The 25335-nt window shown below is 37.4% G+C and overlaps 1 protein-coding gene across 6 annotated transcripts in view; it reads right to left on the bottom strand.

Moving 5' to 3' along the window:
- Positions 1–25335, bottom strand: part of SYT16 (synaptotagmin 16) — a 245075-nt gene that overhangs the window by 109818 nt on the left and 109922 nt on the right. For 4 of the 6 annotated variants that reach the window (XM_032405259.1, XM_032405255.1, XM_032405257.1 and 1 more), the window contains exon 2: positions 19734–19910. In XM_032405259.1, coding sequence (XP_032261150.1) covers positions 19734–19910 — 177 coding nt within the window. Of the gene's footprint in view, positions 1–18669; positions 18727–19733; positions 19911–25335 lie in introns of those variants that run through there. The other 2 variants (XM_032405254.1, XM_032405253.1) reach the window with 2 other exon arrangements.

Below are 25335 nucleotides of genomic sequence, written 5' to 3'. Positions count from 1 at the left end.
CTTTCAGGATTTTCTCTTTGTCTCTGAGACTTGTAAGTTTTACTATCAGATGTTGGGGTGTTGACCTATTTTTACTGATTTTGAGGGGGGTTCTCTGTGCCTCCTGGATTTTAATGCCTGTTTCCTTCCCCAAATTAGGGAAGTTCTCTGCTATAATTTTCTCCAATATACCTCCTGCCTCTCTCTCTCTTTCTTCTTCTGGGATCCCAATTATTCTAATATTGTTTCGTCTTATGGTATCACTTATCTCTCAAATTCTGCCCTTGTGATCCAGTAGTGGTTTATCTCTCTTTTCCTCAGCTTCTTTATTCTCCATCATTTGGTCTTCTATCTCACTGATTCTCTCTTCTGCCTCATTTATCCTAACAGTTAGAGCCTCCATTTTTGATTGCACCTCATTAAAAGCCTTTTTGATTTTGACTTGGTTAGATTTTAGTTCTTTTATTTCTCCAGTAAGGGTTTCTCTAGTATCTTCCATGCTTTTTTCAAGCCCAGCTAGTATCTTTATAATCCCTCAGCAGAGCAGACTTCTAAAAGTTCCGATTTTGTGCTCTGCGGCTCTATCACTTGCCAGAAGCAGCCGACGGAGGCCCCCTCCCCCGCCGTCTATCCTCCTGAATATCGCCTCGGATTCACTTCTCCTCATGTCCTACCCTCCAGAAAGGTCGCTTTTCTGTTCAGAGAGTTGCTGCTATTCTTTTCTTTGATCTCCTGTTGAGTTCATGTTGAGTTCTTGAGTAGGTGTTCAGAATGGTTTGATCCCTATCTAGTTGAATTCCTGGGACCAGAAGAAATTTAGGTCTCCTACTCCTCCGCCATCTTGCTCCTCCTCTGATACTTAATAGTTCTTTACAATGAAACTCCTATTGCCTATGTCAACTCTTCTACAGTCAAAGGTGTGGCCTCAGAGAGGCTTTAAATGTGCCTTTATGAAAATAAGTTTTCTTTTCTTTTTTTTTAAATTTAAATTGAATTAGCCAGCATCTAGTACATCATCAGTTTTTGGTATAATGTTCAATGATACGTTAGTTGCGAATAACACCCAGTGCTCTATGATATAAGTTTTCACTGGATATGGTAATTATTTGTCCATTTTCCTCTTCCAATGGACAGTGTTTAGACTTAATAGCTCTAGGACCCATACAGGGTAAGGACTCTATCTAATGTTTGTTGAATGAATGAATGAATGAATGAATGAAAGTTACTCATGAACAATTTTAAAGCTAAGTAGCCCTGATGCCTTCATTTTTCTTTATCTGTAAAGTGGAGTTAACTCACTAGATGACTTCTAATAGTTTCTTTCTGCTTTAAAACCCAAGAATTTACCAGTGTTGGGCAAAAAGCATGTAATACTGAGGCTAGATATATTCAACATTAAGTTCCCTTTTCAGATTGGTTCTGTACTTTTGTCAATAACCATTGCATGGAGCGGCTGGAGATGATCATGGAGCAATTGGAAAGAGGTCAAATATCAGTATATATATGAAACAGTGTCCAATTGTTATATTCCAAAATATTAAAAAAGGAAGGGCAACTGAAAGCTGGAAACTGAAAAATTACCTAGTTAGCAACACTGGAGACCTTTTATTTTGTACTAAAGCAGTCTAAAGCCAAGAGAGCTAAGTACTGGTAGAGTAACCAGGGAGATATCTCTGTGGCTTAGATAAATTTCAACTTGCTTGGTAGAGCATGCCAAAGGTAATAGCAGATGTATATCTGGTATCCTAGTTCTTCAGGAACTTTCTTACAGCTGAAAAGACAAAGTAGCTTCTGGTATTATAATAATAAATTTTTAAAAACACATAGGAAAAGAAAAATCGTTAAGAAAAGATAGTCCAGTAATAATTTTTGACTTATTTAAAAGAGTAAAGAGTACAGGAAGTATGTATCTGAAATACTGACTTTTATACATAGTTTCATTATATTGATTACCAAGTTGAAGGCAGGGGGAAATAATAAAACATTTAATATCAAAAAAAAAAGAAAAGAAAAGAAAAGATAGTCCAGGTCCTTGGATCAGAAGGAAAAATATATGTAAGGTCTGTGGTAGCTGAGAAGGCTCACTATTTGAAATGAAAGATCATGATACTTCATTATTAAAGAAGTACCAAAAAAAAAAAAAGCAAAAGGTGGGTGTATGTATGTGCATGTGTTTAACATAAGAGCTCCTACCATAAACATAACTGAGGAAAGTTTACAACCTCTCAAAGTACTGAGAATAAACTAACAATCTAATAAAGAATTAGTAACCACTAAGTCATAGGAGTAAATGGCGCAGCATAGGGAATATAGTCAATAACATTGTAATAATGTTTTATGGTGACAGATGGTAGCTACACTTGTGGTGAGCACAGCATAACATATAGAGAAGTTGAATCACTATGTTACACACCTGAAACTAAAATAACACTGTGTGTCAACTATATTAAAAAAAATGTTTTTAAAAAGTATTAGTAACAACCAATAAATAAAGATGAAAGGAACGCCATTGATACATTCCTAGGGGCTACATTACATTTCTTTAAATATCATTTTAATTAGAATCCTATTTTAATTATAAAATGTTCAATTAAGGTCATTTTAAACATAGGAAATGACTAAACAGCAAACACTCAAGAGTTGTTTCTGTAGGGGGGAAAACTATCAAATTCCTGAGCCATATGCTTTATCACATATTTTGATCATCCTCACCAAGGGTAATTGTGAACAGAAAAGATCTGGTTCCATATCCAGAATAACAATGCTCATGGTCCTTTAAAGGCTGTTAGTTAAATCTTTCTGACCCCATTTTCTATCTGATGACAGATGCTTGGAGGAAAGGAAGAAAGTTATCATCTAAGAAGAAATATTGGCTTCTGGGAGATACGCCTTTAAAATGGATGTTATTTTGGTGAAAGATAAAGTGGAAGCCTGTATGCCTGTGTGATTTTTAAAGGATTATGAGCCCCTGGAGAGAGTCAAACACATTCTGAGAGAAAAGAAAATGTTTCCAATAATATGGTCCCCAGGTAACCTAGCCCCAAGTCAAAATCTTACACAAGTTCATCTACTGAAGTGGGTTAATGTTTAGCAATTTTTAAAGGAGAAATCACCTTGGAAAATCTATTCTTATTCTCTACCAACATCTGTAGGGCAGTCATAAGTAAAAGTCAAGAATACTAGGTGTGGGGATGGGTGAAATAGATGAAGGGGATTAAGAGGTACGAATTTCCAGTTATAAAATGAGTAAGCCATGGGGATGAGAAGTACAGCATAGGGAATATTGTCAATATTGTAATAACATTGTATGGCGACAGATGGTAATGACACATACCATGGTAAAGAGTGCATAATGTATAGAATTGTTGAATCACTATGTTGTATATCTGAAATGAATATAACAGTATTTGTCAACTATAATTCAATAATAAAAAAAATTATTTAAAAAAAGAATACTGGGTTAATTTGAAGTGTCTTCGCATAGCCATCAGTTAACTTCCTTGTGTCATCTATTAAATGTGAGTTACTTATCACTGACTTCTTAGAGAGGTCATAAGGCTAATTAAGTCTATGATTTTTATGACAATTATCATGCTCTTCAGAGAAAGGCATCTTGTATCACCTAGTGTGAACAAGACTTAGAAACATGAATAACTCATGGAGTCAAAATAAGAACTACAAAATGGGCTGTAATTCATCTTTAACATGATTCAAAAGAGACTACAGGTGTTTTCTGTTAAGAGAAAATTTATGTGGGTAGGAACATGTGCCACTGAGATGAAATATCTTTTGTAGCATTTGTCCAAAGTATGTTCTAAAGGCTAGAATCTTAAATATAAAAACGGACTACTGAAGACTATTTATGTCAACAATATGGATACAATTCAACCATATTTTCATTACTATGGCATGTGTAATACATCAGACCCTTTACCACTACGCTTCAGGTGGGGGAGGGGAGAGGCAATTAGTGTAAAGCTAAATGTGAAATTGCCCTATAATCAAAACATACTTTCATCAGTAGACATTGAGAAAAATGAGACAGCATGAGGAAAAGCAGTAGCAATGGCCTTGGAATCACAAAAAACAAGGCTCAGTGTTGGATAATCTCTCAGTTATGCCACAGCATGGGGCAAATCACATTACCTGGGTGCACCTAAATGTCTTCATCTGCAATATGGGGAGCACTACCCCCTGTCTTGCAATTCACAGTGACAATTAGATTTCATAATGTTTTTAAAGCACCTAGAACAGAGTCCATTACATAACAGGCCCTGAATATCAGTTATTCATTACTAAACCCAAACCTGTGACTTTTTGAAAGTTGAAAACATGTTAAACTCTTGTAATCCTTTCTGTAAAGTGCTAAGACCCCAGAAACATGATGTTATCGTTATAGCTAACATTTGCCACTTTACAGCATGCAATGCTTTTTGACAACTTATATGAATAAACTCTTTGTGAAAGATATTAGCCTTCCCATTTTATAGTTGAAAAAAACTGAGGCTCAGAAAGAGCAAGTGATTTGCTCCCCAAGGTTCATATCTATAATAAAGAATGGAGCTAGTATTCCAATTCTCCTCTGATTTCCAAATTCTTGCTTTAACCTCTATTCCAAATCTTCATAAAATGCCAATAAGACAGTGAAGACCTTAGAAATAAAAAATGTGAAGGTATTTCCCTCATTAGTGGGCAACGTGAGGTTCAAATCCAGGTTTGTCTGACTCCGAAGTCTATTCTCATTTTGTTTCCACTCCACCTCGGCTGCCTATTTCACCAATGAAACTCTTTAAAAAATGAAAACTGTTGGAATTCTTTTTCTAAAATAATTGTAATAAAGTTTTTAAAAAATATTCTGAACTACTGCTTAAGTTGAGGAAGGCTTATTTTAAAATATATTTTTCAAACTATCCAACAGACAGCTTTGTGTTTGAGCATGATGACCACAAAAAGACCAGGGTTGGCTCAACCAGAGCTTTAAGTTGCTCAGTGTTTTTTCCATTGTAACAATAGAACCTTTAGATATTCTCCAAATTTCATAAGCCCATTCAGTATTTTAGACCATCCATTATATCCAAGGTAGAATGGCATTCAGGATGTTTTTAAGACACATATTTGATTGTGTCATTCCATGTTTGAAATGACTTAAAATTACTTCTGATTGCTTCTAAGACAAAGTCCAAAATCCTCCACAGGACTTAGGAAGCTATTCACGCTTTGACCCCTTCTTATCTTTAACCACTCTCTATTTGCTCTCTGTTCTTCAGTATCTTGCCCCCTCCCTTCAACATCTTACTTCAGCAGGCTCCTCCCACTGGCTCCACTGGCTGAGACTGTGCTCCTTCCTCCAGGTTTCCTTCCTGTCCTCCAAAGCCCATCCATCTCTTTTCAGGGCTCAGCCTGACAACCAGCCCCCATAATTCAGACTCAATTATGTCTCCCTGAAATAGTCTCTTCTTAAAAAAACATATTTTATATATTTATTTGAGAGAGAGAGAATGTGTGTGGAGGGGAGAGAAACAGAGGGGGAGGGAGAGGGATAAGAAGGCTGTGTTGAGCATGGAAACTGATACAGGGCTCGATCCCTTGACCTTGAGATCATGACCTGACTAAAACCAAGAGTAAAGCTGCTTAACCAACTGAGCCACCCAGTTGCCCCTGAAATAGTTTCTCTTAACACCTTTTATTCCTTCTTATTAACATTTACTATATTATAATTTGCTTTTTTTTTTACCACCACCCCCCCCACCTACCTCCCTTCTGGTACCCCTCAGTTTGTTCTCTATAGTTAAGAGTCTGTTTCTTGGTCTGTCTGTCTCTCTCTCTTTTTTTCTCTTTGCTTGTTTTGTTTCTTAAATTCCACTAATGTGAATAGATCATATGGTATTTGTCCTTCTCTGACTGACTTATTTCTCTTACTCTCTAGCTCTATCCATGTTGTTGCAAACGGTAAGATTTCATTCTTTTTATGGCTGAAAAATATTCCATTGTATATGTATACCACATCTTCTTTATCTATTCATCAGTTGATGGACAGGCTGCTTCCTTAGTTTGGCTATTGTAAATAATACTGCAATAAACACAAGGATGCATATATCCCTTTGAACTAGTCTTTTCATATTTTGGGGGTAAATATCCAGTAGTGCAATTCCTGGGTCATAGGGTAATTCTATTTTTAATTTTCTGAGGAGCCTCCATACCATTTTCCACAGTGGCTACACCAATTTGCATTCCCACAAACAGTGCAAGACGGTTGTCTTTTTTCCATGTCCGCACCACCACTTGTTTCTTGAGTTGTTGATTTTAGCCATTCTGACAGGTGTGAGGTGATACCTCACTGTAGTTTTGATTTGCATTTCCCTGATGTTGAGTGATAGTGAGCAACTTTTCATGTGTCTGTTGGCCATCTGTATGTCTTCTTTAGAGAAATGTCTATTCATGTCCTCTGCCTGTTCCTTTATTGGATTATTTGTTTTTTGAATATCAATTTGTATCAGTTCTTTATATATTTTGGATACTAACCATTTTTCAGATATGTAATTTGCAAATATCTTTTCCCATTCCATAGGTTGCCTTTCAGTTTTGTTAATTATTTCCTTTGCTGTACAGAAACTTTTTATTTTGCTGTGGTCCCAATTGTTTACTTTTGCTGTTATTTCCCTTGCAGGACACATACCTAGAAAAATGTTGCCGCAGTCAATGTCAGAGAGATTACTACCTCTGCTCTCTTCAAGGATTTTTATGGTTTCAGATCTCACATTTAGGTCTTTAATCCATTTTGAGTTTGTTTTTGTGTATGGTGAAAGAAAGTGGTCCAGTTTCCTCTTCTTGCATGTAGCTGTCCAGTTTTCCCAACACCATTTAGAGAGTTTTTCCCATTGTATATTCATTCCTCCTTTGTCAAAGATTAATTGACCATATAATTGTGGGCTTATTTCTGAGTTTTCTGTTCTATCCTATTGATCTATGTGTCTATTTAATGCCAGTACCATACTGTTTTAATTACTACCATTTTGGTTTTGTTGTTGTTGTTGTGTTGTTTTTTATTATGTTCAGTTAGCCACGGTATAGTACATAATTAGTTTTTGATATAGTATTCAATGATTCATTAGTTAAGTATAACACCCAGTGTACTATAACTTGAAATCTGGAATTGTGATAGCTCCAGTTTTTGTTTTTCTTTTTCAAGGTTGCTTTGGCTATTTGAGTTCCATACAAACCTTAGGATTGTTTATTCTATTTCTGTGAAAAATGCTGTTGGTATTTTGTTAGGGACTGCATTAAATCTATAGATTGCTTTGGGTAGTATAGACATTTTAGCAATATTTCTTCTTCCAACCCATGAGCACAGAATGTCTTTCGAATCCTTTACATCATCTTGAATTTCTTTCACTAGTGTTTTATAGTTTTCAGAGTACAGTTCTTTCACCTCTTCGGTTAAGTTTATTCCTAGATATTTTATTGTTTTTGGTGCAATTGTAAATGGAATTGTTTTAATTACACTTTCTCCTTAATTTCACTTTCTGCTACTTCATGATTAGTGTATAGGAATGCAACAGATTTCTGTTTATTGATTTTGTATCCTGCAACCTTACTAAATTCAATTATCAGTTCTAGTAGTTTTTTGGTGGAGTCTTTAGGGTTTATAATTGTAGCTTATTGATAACTTATGTAATTATTTCTTTTAACATCTGCCTTCCTCACTAAGCTAGAAGCTCCATGAGATCAGGTAACAGTTTAGTTTTGCCTTTGCCTATTGTCAGCAATCAATAGTTGTGAATATCTGAATATACCTTTTGCAGAGTCTCAAAAGGATTCCTCACCAACACCTCCAACTGTCACTGCTATAAAAAGCACAGATTGGTGAGATTAGTCTGTCTCTGAAAGATACCCTGCAACCAACAATTACACCATTTTAATTTGGATCCCACTATGTTTGTGATGAAGAAAATATGAATCTTATATCTAATGAAATTTCCATATACAGCCAGAAAACCATTCCAGCACAAAGTATTAATCTATTATACATGTTTCTGCTAGGTGTTAGGACATGGCCTCATATTCTTATTTATACTGGCCCCCTTCTGTCTATGAATGAACGTATCAATACATGGGCGGCAAGGGGAAAGGATTATTGTTTGTGTAAAATGGTTAGTAGCACGGATCATTTTCTGCACTAAAGTGGGTATCTATGAGTTTATATGCTTAACTAGCTATTTGTGCAATCAGTTTTAAGCTAGTTATTGGAGTAACAGCTTTAAAATATCATCATTTTCTTAGCCTGACAGATGAAAGTAAAAGAAAAGGCATGTCTATGGTTACATAGGATACATGGTTACATCCAATTTCTATGGTTAAGTTAGAACTCTCAACCTAAATCAATGCTAACAAATGTTCAGTATTTTTCCTTATATATTCCCTTTTCATTTGTTTTCATAAGCTTCAAACTAAGCAGGTAGTAAAATTGTTCATTACAAAAATGACTATTGCAACACATTTTATCTCCTTCATTAGTGGTTATCAAAATAAGGTCTCCTGGGGTCCTTGATGACTGGGCTCTTAGAATAGTAATGCTAATAATATGACAATATCAATACTTCTGTGTTTGGCAAACATTAATAATCAGTTCCCTCTGGGAGCCCATCAAAAGCAGCAGACTTAATGGGATCTTTGTGGTTGCAAACACAAGGAGGTTAGGCGGGTGGTACATGACGTCTCTCAGTCCTGCCCAGCCAAAGCGGCCCCTGTCAAAGAACATTTGAAAACACTCCTTTCTTCACATTTCCCTTCCCACTGGTGGGGAATCTCACATAAGTACTGGGAGCACTGTTTTCTCAGCATCATAGTGGATCCAAATGTTCTTAACTAATTCTACATACACGTGTGACCTATTTTATAGCATTATATATAGTTACACAGATTGTATTTATTCAGTTAAACCAAAATGCTAGTTATATTTCTATTTTAAGCCAACAATGCCTGCCTTTTACTTTTTTCTTCTCTTTTGCTTTCAATTTCTTCCAATTTCTCTCTAAAATATATGAAAGCTTGCTTGCTGAGGATTAGCAAATGCCCCTGAAGTCTTAGCACAGTTCAGTCCAACGCAGATTTACTACCATCACCCATAATGAATGTGATTCTACTTTCTAGTAATGAAATGAAACATATCATTCCAAAAAGCATACTAGTATAAATGTGAGTCCTACAATAGAGCAGCTAATGAAAAGAAAAATCCTCCAACTGATATGGAAAGTGACATTTCACATTGGTATCCCATTTCTAAACACAGTCCCACACAAAATAGACATTTTGGTTAGTTTTAGATTCTTTGGGGAAAATTCTAAATGGAACTCTTACCCTAAAATGTTCTTAAAACTAATACCAGTTTAGGTCTTTGACTATAAAGCCAACCCATGAGAAAAATAAAAAATGTTTAAACTCTGACATCTTTTCAACATAGAATCATGAGCTACTGAATATAGCTTTAATAAGCACTACTTGTTTAGAGACAGAAGAGTGATAAAAGGATTTGGGAAGATAAAAAAAAAAAAAAACTTAAAAAAAAGGAGAGAACTTTCTGCTAAAGAGTCCAGGTAAGAAATTGAGAATTTCACCATACTTTCCATAATGTGCCTTATAATGCCATGGTTTGTATTTTGTTTCAAAATAATTTTAAAAGAAATATTCAAATGCCCTAAAAGTAAGGTTTTCTCCATCACCCTCCTCTCACATTAAGTGGCCCACACTTTTGTGGGATGACAACTGTAAATTACCACTCTACAGTCAATGCTCACTGGAGGAAAAAAAAAAAAAAGTTTTTAAGCAGATAGCCATTTCATTCTATAACACTGACATTAATTGTTCCTAAGTTTAGGAACTGTTTTGAAGACCCAGAGTATAGAAACGAAGAAAACAAGATTCAAAATGTTTTTGGAATTCCTAAATTCACACGCTTCAAATAATACCTGTCACCTTCTTAAACCTCATTCAGCAAGCCTAGAATAAGACAGACTTGCAATTATTATGAGAGTTTTTGTGAATAAAGCATTTGCTCCTTTAAGTGGGTTTTAGAGGGATGCAGATATTTTTATGGAAATGTGTAACCATAGACATGCCTTTTCTTTTACTTTCATCTATCAGGCTAAGAAAATGATGATATTTTAAAGCTGTTACTCCAATAACTAGCTTAAAACTGATTACACAAATAGCTAGTTAAGCATATAAACTCATAGATACCCACTTTAGTGCAGAAAATGATCCGTGCTACTAACCATTTTACACAAACAATAATCCTTTCCCCTTGCCGCCCACCTATCAACTGAAGTTTTCTTTTTATTTAAGGCATGTATCTCTTTAAAGTATAATAAGCATTGCTGTCTTGCTGACAAGAGAAGCACAAAAACCTAATGTCCTCTGATAAATGTAACTTTTGGTATCCTCCAGACACTGTGTGTCTCTGGAAGGTATCACAAAGAGAACAACTGTTGTTAAGTATGCCATTCCTTCACACCTATAAAAGCAGAAGCTCTAAACTTACGAGCAATTTCCTGCTATAAGTGAAAATAACAGGTTCATCTCCACTACATCAAAATCCCTCAAAGCTACCCATAAAGTTGGTGAGTTAGTTTCAGTATCTCCATTCAAAAGGATGTATGTTTAAGGCCTCCTCATATAATCCTGAGGATGTGTGCTGAAGGAGGAGAGGAAGAACTTCAATCCGCCAAGCAAGAAACATTTAATGGGTGCCTCTATGTTGACTGCCAAGGTTGACAGAGGTCTACCTAGAACTCTGTCATAAAATTCCATGCTATGGCTATTTCAAATGCAAAACGGCTCCAAAGTTTCTGCCAAAATTAAGACTCAGGACTATATATGTTAGATATATGGACATACACACACACCTCCATATGTTACAGAGTCACTGGAAAAGGGAAAACTCATGAAAGAAATTTTCTACAGTTTCTGAAATAGTGATGTGTGTTTAGGGAGTTCTCAAACTTAGATGTTAAACATTTCCACAGCATACTTACAGAGAGCTTCAGATTTGTTTTTATTAATATCCTAGCATCACAGAGGAAGCTTAAATGCCACAAGAATCTGTTTCTAAGGTAACTCATTATATACCCTCACATAAATAGCTCAGAAAGCAGAGCTCCTCATATTCCAACTATAAATGTGCCCAGATTTGTCAAAGGTCCTCTGAACCCTTAATCTAATGTCTCCCATCTCTAGCAATCAGCTAGCGTGTAACATGTTCATTTGTTGGGTCAAATTCTTGAGCAGAGGATAATAACCCATCATCTAAGTTGCAAGAAAACGAATAGTAAAGGATGAGAGATTTTAAAGGAATAAATCTATTCCCTATATTTACCAAGGAAAACAAGGAAATGGAGACAATAGGGTTTAATTTAGAAATGAATTGTCTTTGTTAATAATTTTTGAAATTGAGTGATGGGTACATGGGTTTCATTATATGATTCTTTCTCTACTTTCTTGTCTAAGAATTTCCATAATAAAAAGTTTTTAAAAAGTGAAGATCTCTTCCCAACCTCCCTACCATTATACACTGAAGGAAACAAGAACACAGAGATGTTAAGAAAGCACCTGTGATGGTTAATTGGGTCAACGTGACTGAGCCACAGTGCCCAGATATTTCATCAAATATTACTCTGGATATTTCTGTGAGGGTGGTTTTTGTGGATGAGAGTAACATTTAAATTGGTAGACTTCGTGTAAAGCAGAATGCCTTCCATAATGTGGGTGAGCCTCATCCAATCAGTTGAAGACTTTAACAGAACAAAGATTGACCTCCCAAGAGCAAGAAGGAATTTGGCCAGCAGATAACCTTTAGATTTCAATTTGGCCAGCAGATAGATTTCAACTGCAACATCAGCTTCTCCCTGGGTTTCTAGTCTATCAGCCCGCCCTGTAGATTTTGGACTTGCCAGCCACTATAATTGTATAAACTAATTCCTTAAAATAATCTTTCCCTCTCTCTCAATCTCTCTCCCTTTCTCCATCTCTATGTCTATGTCCATAAACATAGAGATGGAGAGAGCTCTATATCTCTCTCTATTATTAAATATGTTAATATTTATATAAACTAGATACAGGTATAGGTTTAGATAGATAGCAATAGAGATAAATTTAGATATAGGGTAAGATAACTAAAAAGTCTATAGTGGCTATTAGGAGCTGTATTAATAAGGGTTCTCCAGAGAAAAAGAACCAATATAAGGTAGTATGTGTGCGTGTGTGTGTGTGTGTGTGTGTGTGTGTGTGTGTGTTTCTTTCTCTACCCAACACTGAGGAAGATGTGTTCAACTCTATCTGGAGTAAATCTCAACACCTTGTCAATTGTTATTTTAATCCCCAACAGTATTTGTAACAATCTATATTTTGGCTCTTTACTTTCAGTTTTGCTTTTGTCTCTCTTCGTCCAAAAATTTAATTAACTAATTTCCAAGAGTTACTCCTTAGAAGTAACCAAGGAGTAGATGTAGCCCTTATTGGACTACATCCTTCTTTATCACCATTTTATTTCTAACCCTTAGCATACTGTAGTATAACACAGATTCCCAACAAATAATACTGAATGGATGAACAAATATTCTCAAACCAGTAACTTCTCCGCTGGGTTCTTTGGAATTCTCACCCACCAAACAAGGTACAATAAGTCATACTTTGATAGTTCCACTGAGAAGTATTATCAATTATTTGTGTCTTAATCAAGTCAATAACAAGTACCTAGACAACACAATGAGACATACCATGGCTTGTCTTAATGTTCAAACTTATACAGCACCTCAATTCTCAATTTTTCATCTCATGTATTATGTTGAATCTTATGAAACTTCCAATCTACAAAGAGAGTAATTTCATAGAGCTCAACCTAATATAACACATAGTTAGAGAAATCCATATTCTATGCAAATTAAGGCCTTAAAATCAGAAGAGAAATTACTCTTCAATTTAGATTGTTGAAAAGTGAATCTTCCACTCTAGGTACTACCCTTCAAGTTGGGTCTTGTTTTGCATATTCCTCATTGGGGAAGGATGACATAAGAAGTATAGAGGAGCTATTCCATTTATCCTACTATTTCAGAGCAAAAAAGGTGGGGAAAAGGAGGGGGGTGCCTGGGTGGCTCAGTGGTTAAGCATCTGCCTTTGGTTCAGGTCATGATCCCAGGGTCCTGGGATCGAGCCCCACATTGGGCTCCCTGCTCCATGGGAAGCCCGCTTCTCCCTCTCCCACTCCCCCTGCTTGTGTTCCCTCTCTGACTGTGTCTCTCTCTGTCAAATAAATAAATAAAATCTTAAAAAAAAAAAAGAAAAGGAGGATTAGTTTCAAAGATTATCCAATCCATAACTCTAAAACAGATTATTGTGCAATCCAGAAGTTTGTAAATTGTATAAAAAGCATTTCAGTGGCATGTATAGTTTTCAATTATCCTATTAGAAAGAAATGAGGGGGGGTCGCCTGGGTAGCTCAGTCAGTTAATAGTCCAACTCTTGATCTCAGCTCAGGTCTTCATCTCAGGGTTGTGAGTTCAAGCCCCACATTGGGCTCCATGCTGGGTGTGGAAGGGAGGGAGGGAGGGAGGAAGGAAGGAAAAAAATATTGAACTTTTTTTAAAATTCCAAAATATTTGATTCATTTACAATTCATCCGAATCATCCAAGCCCAAAACCAATGTACAGATCTACAGGTGAAGAAACCTAGACTCTGGGTATAGGTAAAATAAAATACAGTGTTAAAGATGACATCTAAGACCTCCCAGTAGAGATGGATTGTACTGTGTTTACAGTATCCTTAAAAAAAAAACCCTCCCTTTTCTGCCTTTATTTAATTTATCAATCATACTAAACGTAAAGTACAAAGAAGCTGATGCTCGTTGCTTACAACTGTAAGATGAGCACATGGCTAAATGTCCCTCTCACTTCAAGGAGCCAAAAATAAATAAAAAAGTGAAACCATTCCTACCTGCTGGTGAGTACCCTTTATATTTTTATTTTTATAACTGTTTCAGATCATGATTCATACCATTTTGTAAAGTTTGTCATTGCTCTTTCTTATTTGGTCACAAAAGGAAAATATAAGTTGTCAAAATCATTCAGAAAACACTGGAAGTTTTATCAGTGGGACAACCAAACTCTTCTGTTTGGGTCAAATTCACTAAAAACTTGTAAAACTCTCTGAATCTTGAATATGAATTGGAATTGGTTGTAATTTGGCAACTCTGACTAATTTTATAAAGTAAGTACTTTTTCTAAATATCTTATTTTTTAAATCCCCATACAAAAGTAAACTGCTGGTTGTGTCATGGTACATGTGGGGCTTTGGAAAGGAAAATATCATAAAGAGAAAAGTTTGCTTGATGACAAAAGTAGAATTGAATTGAACTAGTCGGGGAAGGAAACGTGTGGGGAACCACCAGATGGATCCTTGTGGGCAGAAGCAAGGGTGGATTTGGTCAGTGTTAACACTCTGCTCACACACTATCCTTCCTGACCTGAAAGGGGAAATTAGCAGTGAACCTACCCCCATGTCCATCAATGGTACTCCACCCTGGCCACACCTTTAAGTCACCTAGTATTCTTTTTTTTTTAAGATTTTATTTATTATTTATTTGACAGAGAGAGAGAGACAGTGAGAGAGGGAACACAAGCAGGGTGAGTGGGAGAGGGAGAGGCAGGTTTCCCGCTGAGCAGGGAGCCCGATGCAGGGCTCGATCCCAGGACCCTGGGATCATGACCTGAGCCGAAGGCAGATGCTTAACAACTGAGCCACCCAGGCGCCCCACGTCACCTCGTATTCTTTGTAAAGCATATGATTTGCCCTGCCACTGTATCTCTCCATTCTGATTTAATTAGTTTGCAGTGGGATTTGGGCACTGTTTTTGTTTTGTTTTGTTTTTTTAAGTTTCCCAGGATTGAGACCCAGTATAGTTCAACTGGGCTTCCAGTTGGAAGGAGTGCTGACTGATGATTACAATCCATATTGTAAACATTTGACAAGGTTCTGTTGCATCTCTTTATAAGAATCATTCTAACCCCAGATGGGGCATGTGGAATATCACTGAGGAAAATGGAGAAGAGAATCCTGCATCCAGTTCTTTATCAACCCTCCTAATTTGGAATGATTAAAAACCACTTCCAGATTATGCTTTCACCTCCTCTCCCCCTTGTAGTGGCTGAATGGTGGCCCCCACAAAAAGATATGCTCATGTCCTAATCCCTAGAACCCACAAATGTTGGAAGGGTCTTTGCACCTTTGCATCAAGCTTCCACCTGCGCTCCCTGATATACCAGAAAAAGAGGGTGGGAGTGGAAATCCCAAAGCCTGGGGATTTATCCAAAATGAAATTGACTGAACTACTTTAAGTGGGCAACCTGAAGTTTAGTTCTCCCACCCACAGGGCCTTCCACAAACTTCTAAAGCCCCTGAGACATCAACTGCTCACCTGAAGAACTACAAGGGAGTCTTTTCAATTTCTTTCTCCTTCCATTCCCACCAGTGTGTTCTACATGCTGCATCTGCCCTTGGCCCACATGGGACATGGGTGAGACCATCTCCTGCCACAGTTCTAAATGGGAAGCACATGGCACCCTACTTTCTGCCTCCTCCTCAGGCCATGTTGGCTTCTGATCTCACCACAACTACTCCAACCCCACCCACATCTGCCACCCTTCTCAGGGTCCACACAAGGTCTCAAGCCTTCTGTATCTCTTTCCCTGCCATCTTTCCAAGCTGTGGGCTGCCTTTTCTAGCAATGGAAGGGCCTTCTTCTTCCCCTCCCTGCCTGGGAATATCTCCCCACAGAGCATATCCCCTATCCCTTCTACATTGTGTCTCTTGAAATGAAACTCTTTGCTCCAATTTCTAAATGTTGTCTTTGATATATAAAGAAAGGTTTTGAGGGAGAAATTAAAAAAAAAAAAGAACAGAAAAAATTCCTCTCTCTCTCTCTCTCACAAAGCTAGGCTTCTTTAAAAACTATTATCTCACAATGGCAGTTTTATTTTTAATCAGGTTTTTCTCTCAAAGCTGAACAATGCCTCCTTTGTTACAAGTAGTACCCGCCCTTTCCCCAAACAACACTAATACCTTGCATAAAGAAATCAAGTAATGCATGTAACATACTTAGCAGGTGCATGGCAATATTAAATGCTAAACAAATGATAGCTGTCAGTCGTTACTGCCTAATTATTATTACTATCTGTGTTATTAGGAAGAAAGAGTTGCAGTTTCTTTGTCCCCTTGCCAAATCCAAATAGAACAATATGTTTAAGTTCTTTGAACTTTGAAAACTTTATAGCCTAAAAGAAAGCAAAGTATTTTTTTTAAAGATTTTTATTTATTTGAGACAGAGAGAGAGAGCGCACAAGCAGAGGGAAAGACAGGCAGAGGGAGAAGCAGGCTCCCTGTGGAGCAAGGAGCCAGATGTGGGACTCGATCTCAGGGTCCTGGGATCATGACCCGAGCCAAAGGCAGACACCCAACTGACTGAGCCACCCAGGCGTCCCAAGAAAGCAAAGTATTTTTGTCAGGTAAGTTATTTTGCATGATGGCTTCAGAAAATAGATTGTCACTCCTGCCTCTGTGATATTACCACACAAATGAATTATTTTATTCTTCAGAACCTCACATGTATTAGGTTATAATGATTAGCTTGCAGATAGCCATTTTTTGATCTGTAAAAATGACATTTCATATGGTTCAATCTGAGAGTGGGATGCTGTAGTTGACTTTTAATCATTTCTGTTAGGTCTCTTCCATTCATAGACTGAGATCTAAAGAAGAAATTGTGATGGTAACCCTAAGAATCCAAGAGGACTACACAAGAGAAATTGGGAGAAACCTAGTCCAGACTCAACACTTTGAAAATGAGGACTTAAGGCCCAGAGAGGTGACGTGAGCCTCCCAAAATATCGCAGCTAATTAGTGGCAAAACTAAGCTCTGGCTGTCTTCACCATGCTTCTTTCCACCACATCAGGCTGCCTTCCTTAGTTCTTTACATTTGCCAAATTCTGTCAAGAACATCCCAATTTCACTGAGAAATCAGTACTCTGAGGATGGTAATTAAGGCAAATATCAAAACTTAGATAAAATCTGGGATAGAAGCACATTTTTCAAAAGACTTTTGATCAGTGATAATTAGACTTTTTATCGATAATTAAACTTTTAAAGGGAGAAATGTCATAATGAAGGTGTACGGTTCTTAGACATTATAATTTGGAGATTCTCCTGATTAAACTATTTTTAAAGCTCCCTTTCTATGACCCCACTCTGAGTTTGAGACATGGATTTTTCAGTGTTTCTTCAGCTGACAGCTTCTGGTTTATGCTTTATTGTTATTGTTTCAACATTATCTTCAAACCTCAACTTATTTGCAAGTATAATTCATAATTGTCTCTAAAATACTCAGATAACATGTCAAACAAGACAAAAAAATCTTAAATAGCTCTAACCTTAGCTCTCTGTACCCATTATAGTTTGCAAAGGAGAAAACATCACCAACTTTAATCTCCCAATTTAAATAATGAATACAATGTGTTCATGGGTGATGGCATTCCTAGAAGCCATTATTGTGACTGGTATTTTGTTAATGCTGCACAGCTATGGTTCTATTAGGACTTGCACTATAAACACCATGCCAGTAACTTTACAAAGGTGATTCATTAGTCTAGATCAACCCTGTAGAGAATGTATTGATTATCTCAAAATACAGATGAGGAAATTGAAGTTTAGAATGGTTCCATAATTTGCCAAGGTCACACAACTAGTGATAACCAGCTGCTTATGGGGGGAAAAGTGGAATCGCTATGAATCTTACCTCCATACCAACCCGTGGCCAAGCAGAAGCCTATCCATCTCACACACCTATGTCCCGGCTGGGAGAGTAGTGGCTAAACCATTTGTAAGTCCCAGATTTCACCTGACAAAGTCTATTAAAATATTCCATTCTATTTTCAGAAGATGAGTCAGATGTCCCAAGCAGTATTCAAAAGATAAGGCTACAACACAGCAATGCCAAACAGATCGGCCAGACCTGCAATTTATACCACCTATATTATCTCCTGTGATTATTTAAAAATATGTACACACATTCTTTGATACTCTTCCCTTCAAAAGTGGAACATAATTTCCCTTCCCTTGAGTGTAGGCTGTAAGTACAAAGCAGTAAATGACTAGCATATGGTAGAAGTGACAATGTAGGCCTTCCCAGAGTCAGTTATAAAAGAAACTGTGGTGTTTTCTTGCTCTCCTCTCTTGGATCTCTTACTCAGGGAAGCCAGCAGCCATGTCATAAATATAGTTCAGCAGCTCCATGGAAGGTCCTGTGTGGGTAGGAACTGAGGGCTCCTGCCATCCTGGAAATAAGTCCATCAGCCTTGGTCAAGCCTTTAAATGACCGCAGGTGACATTCTAATCACAACCTCATGAGAGATCCTGGTCTATAATTGCCCATTAAGCCAATCCCGAATTTGTGAATTTCAGAAACTATAAAATAAATATTTGTTGTTTTAGGTGCTTGTATTTGCGGATGTTTATTATGAAGCAATAAATAATTAATACACATTTATCTCTAAATATGCCTTTTCTTATAACAAAGGAATAAAGCTGAAGCATGGCTACAAAAGCTGCCATATCAATAAGCCAAATATATTCTTTGGTCCACGCTCACCTCAAACATACCCAGGAGGTAGGATGAGTAAAGGGCATATTCCTCAAGTCCTTGCCCCTGCTCAGAAAAATAAGATTGTTCCAGGACACCAGAGTGACTCGGTTGGGCACCCCACTCTTGCTTTCGGTTCAGGTCATGATCTCAGGGTTGTGAGATTGAGCCCCACGTCAGGCTCTGTGCTCAGTGCAGAGTCTGCTTGAAATTCTCTTTCTCTCTCCCTCTGTCCCTCCCTCCACTCATGATCTCTAAATAGAAAATAGACAGATAGATAGATAGGCAGATAAAATATTTTTAAAAATAAATAAGATTGTTCCTCCATCAGTGACAGCATGGCCCATATGGGGCATGGGAGAGGAAGTGAGAATTAGACTCTTTTCAAAAAAAAGAGAGAGAGCAGAGTTGTTACCTGTAAGATAAGAGCACTATCTTTAAATATCCAGCTTCAGTGTGATGATAACCCTCACTCTGTGGTAACCTCCTGTACCACAAAGTTCTACACTTCAGCAATTGAAAATAAAGTATGTCCTTTAAGAACAGGAAGCCAATTATTTCTTTAAGTATGTTACTTTCCTCCAACAAATTGAAGGCGATGAGTAAATGTTGTAGTTTCATTGAGCTTAAGGAGTAAAAACCTCCCTTTGGAAAAGTGGCTATTGCCGTATGAGATGGGAAGTGGCCCTGAGCAAGGAAAATCTCAAAAATAGCCAACTGAAGTGAAATGTCAACACCGCTCCAATATAATGAGACTAAAACATATCAAGGCTCTTGTCTGTGAAAAACCATTTTTTTGTCAAGCATTAATCAGAGGGAAACTCAACCCAGACACTTAAAAAGCTAAGACGACAGGAAGTGGTGGTCAGGCTTTTCCCATCTGCTCTTCAAACTCGAAGGAGGGCATTACTTTCATAAGGCTAATGTATTCTTCGGTAATGTCCGTTCATCATGTCTACCACAGCTCACGCTGATTTCTTAATGGGGCCTATCCTGGAAACAGTGACACTCCTCCCCTCACCCAAACCACAGCAAGTTGTCAAGCTCCGGAGAATGTAAAGCATCATGCTTACCCAGCCCCTCACGGATCCCAGTCTTGTCTTTAGAGTGCTTCCTTTTCCCTCGTTGCTCCAGGCATGGAAGGCCTATTTTTTCTAAATATATCTTCTTGTTGATGAAGAGGAAGAGGACGACCAAAAGAACAATAAAGACCCCAACTGCTGACAAGAAGCCAAGGGCTTCAGGAGGAACTGGCAAGAGAACACAAAAGAAAAAACATCATCAAAACGAAAGTAAACCAACTTTTAGTTCTAACAACTGATCAAAGTTCACGTTTATTAATTAGAGTGCCAAATACTCTACAAGTCTTAACACTTGCTGGCATTCCCAGGACTGTGTACAGGAGAAAGAAAAAAAAAATACTGTTGCCCGGTACATCGGGTTAGGCTGGCTCTTCAGATGACAGACCTCTATAATTTAGCACTTGTGCTTTCTTCCTGTCCTTAGCCTAATATTCAGCTTCAAACACACAAACTATAAGAGAGATATCTGTCAAATGGGTTGAGCTAGAAATGGTTGATCAGTGCTATAAAACAAGTCCCATGGGGGCTCCTCGGTAGCTCAGATGGTTAAGCATCTGCCTTTGACTCAGGTCATGATCTCCAGGTCCTGGGATTGAGCCCCATGTCGGGCTCCCAGCTCAGCAGGGAGTCTGCTTCTTCCTCTCCCTCTGCCTCTCCCCCTGCTTGTTCTCTCTCTGTCTCTGTCTCTCCAAAAAAAAAAAAAAAAAAAAAAAAGCATGTCCCTTAAAAACACAGCTACCTAAAACTTAAAAAATTATCACTTGAGACAAATTTTCAGACATCTTCATTTATCAATATTTGCAGTTGGAGAAAAAGTCATTTCCTGGATATAGTTTTGCAAATCCAACTATGCAATATGATGATTATCATCATCAATGGTGACAAGAAAATTCCTAATCCATATAAGAGATCAGAAGTATATTTTGACTGATTAATATTTTAGAACTCTAAAAAATGAAATCCCATCTTCCTCCTCATCATCAAAATATCCTGAGCTTTATTTGACCTTGGTTAAGTGCTACCCAGTGTACCTTAAAGAGTCCCAGCCACTGAGTTCAGCTATGAGGTGCATATAGCAGGGAGACCAGAACTAAATCAGGATTGAGGGAAGACTCCTCTAAGGAAATGACATTTGAGCCAAGACAACACTCGGTAAAAAAATCCAGAAAGCAACATGATTAAGGAATTAATTACAGAGCAGGTGTCAATAAGATTTATTCAAGGGAGTTGGGTACATGGAAAGCTTATGAAAATCAATCTCCTAAAAGCAGCTTTAATCCTTGGGCAGGTTTAATATGTAGACTAATAATAGGAAGGGATAATATTTACCTCACTCTACCATCCAGATACACAGAGAAAGGATGGTTCAAACTGGTTCCAGTGCCATGGAAAGATAAAGAAAATAAATGGTACTGCTTCACAGAACCAACCCAGTGGCAAGCCAATGAAAGAACAAACAAAACAAAAAATAGCAGGCAAGATAGTAGCTTGGTAGTCTGCAAAATGATAATAGTGTCTGCTGTCAAAGCCAACATATACCATGAGGAAAAAGTATGTACATATTGATTATTCCCTCTGTCTGCAGAGGCAGCTTAGGTAGTAGTGCTTACTGGCATGGGTTCGGCAGTTATATTGCCTGAGAGGAAATCACACTCTACCACTTATTATCTGCGTGGCCTTGAGCAAATGATTTAACCTCTCTGTGCTTCAGTTTCCTAAGCAACAAAAGGAAATAATAAATCCAGCTATATCAAAGATTAAATGTGGTAACACATGGAAAATAATCGGTGTGACACCTGACATATAGTGAGTTCTCAAACAGGAATAACCATCTTCCCCAACATCACCACCATCATCTTGGCAGAGCTGTTAAAATATCTAGGAGCAGTCATTTGAGGAGATACATGCACCTCTATGTTTATTGCAGCATTATTTACAATAGCCAAGCTACACAGTGTCTATCAATTGATAAATGAATAAAGGGGATATGATATATATACCCAATGGAACATTACTCAGCCATAAAAAAGAATGAGATCTTGGCATTTGCGACAACATGGATGGACCTAGAGGATATTATGCTCAGTGAATAAGTCAGACTAAGAAAGACAAATACCATATGATTTCAACTTATATGTAGAATCTAAAAAATAAAACAAACAAAAAAAGCAGAAATAGACCCATAAATACAAAGACCGAACTGATGGCTGCCAGATGGGAGGGGCTGGGTGTGGGCAGAATGGGTGGAGGGGAGTGGGAGGTACAGGCTTCCAGTCATGGAATGTAGAAGTCATGGGGATGAAAGGTATAGCCTAAGGAATATATTCAGTTGTACGGTGACAGATGGTAGCTATACTTGTGGTGAGCATGACATAATGTATAAACTTGTCAAATCACTATGTTGTACACCTGAAACTAACATAACATTTATATTAACTAAACTTTAATTTAAAAAAATATCTAGCAGGGGGCCTGAGTTAAGAGTTAAGTGTCTGACTTCAGCTCAGGTCACATTCTCGGGTCCTGGGATCGAGGCCCAAGTTGGACTCCACACTCAGCAGGGAGTCTCTTGTCCCTCTGCCGCTCCCCTTCTCATTCTCTCTCTCTCTCTCTCTCTCAAGTAAATAAATAAAATGTTTTTAAAAATATCTAGCAGCAATCAAGTACGGTATGCATGCACAGCTTTGTTCACAGTCTGTGCTCTGGACCCTATCTCCATCCCTTTCATCAAAACAATTATCTCTCTCTGTTTTTGCCCCTCATACATGTATTTTCAGCTACTTCCCCTTGTAAATACAACATCTTTCTCACCTGCATTAAAAACACATCATATACCTCCCAACCTTTCAAAGCCTCTCTTCACCACCATATGCTCCTCAACCATAGCCCTCTCTCTTTTCTCCTTTTCAACCACCTTCTGAGTATTTCTCATACTCATCTCCACTTTCTTACCTCTGAAGCCACTAGCATCCTTTACCCAGACTCTCACTGATCTCTATGTGCCCAGAATTACCCCCTCAAATCCCTTCTCTACACAGTAGCCAAGTAAATCCTTCTGAAATCAAGTCTGATTTGCTCAACTGCCCTCCTAAAACCTTCTGTAATGGGTTGAATTGTGGCCTCCCAAAAGATACATCCACCCAAATTTCAGAATGTGACCTAATTTGAAATAAAGTTCTTTGCAGATGTAATTAGGATAGAATCTTGAGATGAGATCATCCTGGATAAGGGTGGGCCTTAAATTTAATGATAAATGCCCCTACAAGAGCCCGAATAGGAAAAGACGGAGAGAAGAAAGCCATGTGAACATAGGAGCAGAGACTGGAGTTTTGAAACCTCTAGCTGAGGAACACGAAGGGTTGTCAGCAGCCACCAGGAGCTAGGAGAGAGTCATGGAACAGATTCTTCCTCAGAGATTCTAGAACAACCAAACCCACTGACATCTTGATTTTGGATTTCCAGCATCAAAAACTGGAAGATAATAAATTTCTGTTGTTTTAAGCCATAAGGTTTCTGGAAATTTGTCATGGTAATGCTAGGAAACTAATATACCCTCCAGTGGCTTCCCATTACCCACAGGACAAAATTCAAATTCATTAACTTGTTTTACAAGGCCATTCATGACCTAGCTAGTGATTTCAGCCTTTATCACTCATCACTCCCCAACATCAAACTTTTTTTTCAACATCAAACTTTTTATTGACAGTGTATTCACCTACTTCTGGTCCCCCAAACATAGCTCACCTCCAGACCTTTGGATAGGCTATTTCAACTATGTGAGGCAAATGCTTACCTCTATTCTGGCTATTTCTGATACTGTACTTCTTCTGAAAGCCTTTCTTGTTCCTCCTGACCAGGCTAGATGCTTTTACTGTGTGTTCCCTGCCACTGCACCCCTAACAGCTTTTTCAACAGTGTTCAAATAAGACATATTTTCATAAGAACAGGGACTGTGCTTCGATTACTCATTGTACTCTCAGCAGCTAACATAGGGTGCACTCCATAAATAGTTGCTACCTGAATAAATGTTGAACTCTTCTTTGTTCAACACATTGATAAATGGACCTATCAATGAAAACTTCTGGAAAGAAAAGATAAACCTCAAATGGGTCAGTAACACTAAACTACACAGGATATGATTTACATAACATTCAGCCTTAAGAAAAAGAGAGTTCATCTATCATTCATAAGCAGAAACATTTGCACCTAATGTCATTCGTTAATGAAACTAATTTGTTATTTTTGAACAAAGTATATTTTTCCATTGGAAAGCAACATGAGGGGATGCCTGGGTGTCTCAGTCGGTTAAGCATCTGCCTTCAGCTCAGGTCAGGATCCCAGGGTCCTGGGATCGAGCCCCGCATCTGGATCCTTGCTCAATGGGGAGCTTGCTTCTCCCTCTGCCTGCCCCTCCCCCTGCTTGTGCACTCTCTCTCTCTCTCTCTCTCTCTGACACATAAATAAAACCTAAAAAAAAAGCAACATGAGGCTTATTTAATAAAATCTGCAAAATATAGAAAAAATTAAGACAAACATTATTAAGATTTTGTGTACTTCCTTCCAGTCATTTTGACTACTGGGAAAATACTAAATTGTCTGTATTGATTTTACCTTTTTGGTTCATAAAACATTTTTTATTAGATTAAAATTTCTACTATTTTTAGAGATGTTAAAGAAAAAATAATTCATTCATGTAGTAGAATATTTTGATAACAATGGAAAATGTAAAAAAAAAAAAGATCATATGAAATCTTACCACCCATCAGGGTTAACCTGCTGTTTTTTTCTTACAAGTTTTTTCCTAACTATCTTTATCATCACTGAAACACTATTTTACATGCTGATATTAATACATTTAATATAAAGACCCTCAGATTCCAGAATGGAAACAACATGAAGAAATTATTCAATATAATCTCCAAAGATAAAAAAAAATGAGAGAATAAACCCTCGTGTTCCTCAAAATAACTGTTTTTTGGAGATGAAAATATTTCTGTTAGCAATAATTCTGGTGGCAGTGAGTTAACTATAGATGGGTATAAAATTCTAAAGTAGGTGTCAATATTTTTTTCTCCTAAAATCTGTATAGATATTGCTCCATTACCTTTTAACCTTTAATGTTTATAAATAAGTGTGATGCTGCAGCTTACTTTTTTCTACTTTTTATGGGCAACAGAATGTTTTGGTCAAATGTTGCTAGAATCTTTTAACACAAAAATTTTACCAGAAGGTATCTTTTTGTGAGTACCTTTTGTTGATTTTTTTTCCTGGAACCCAGATTTTCCACCAAAATATCTATGGCTTTTGTAAAGCTTGTGAGAGTTTTCTTCAGTTACGTCTTTGGCAATTTCTTCTATTCTAACTACTCTTGTTTCTATATTAAACAGGGTAAGTATTTCTTTGGCTACCAACTTTAATTTTTTTCCTCTTTGTTTTTTTCTTCTGCATTCTGATAGATCTTCTTAAATACAGACTACACATTGTCACTCAAGTAAACAGGTGAAAGTATGCTCTTAACCACTGTACCATACTCACTACTGTAAACTCTGAATTTCTGAGTCAATGGCACATGGGGGGCAGGGGAGGGATATAT

This window comes from Phoca vitulina, unplaced genomic scaffold (genome assembly GCF_004348235.1).
Source record: "Phoca vitulina isolate PV1807 unplaced genomic scaffold, GSC_HSeal_1.0 scaffold7, whole genome shotgun sequence".
Classification (NCBI taxonomy): Eukaryota; Metazoa; Chordata; class Mammalia; order Carnivora; family Phocidae; genus Phoca; species Phoca vitulina.
Note: the sequence above shows the minus strand (reverse complement) of the source record. Positions and strands in the feature narration are given on the sequence as shown.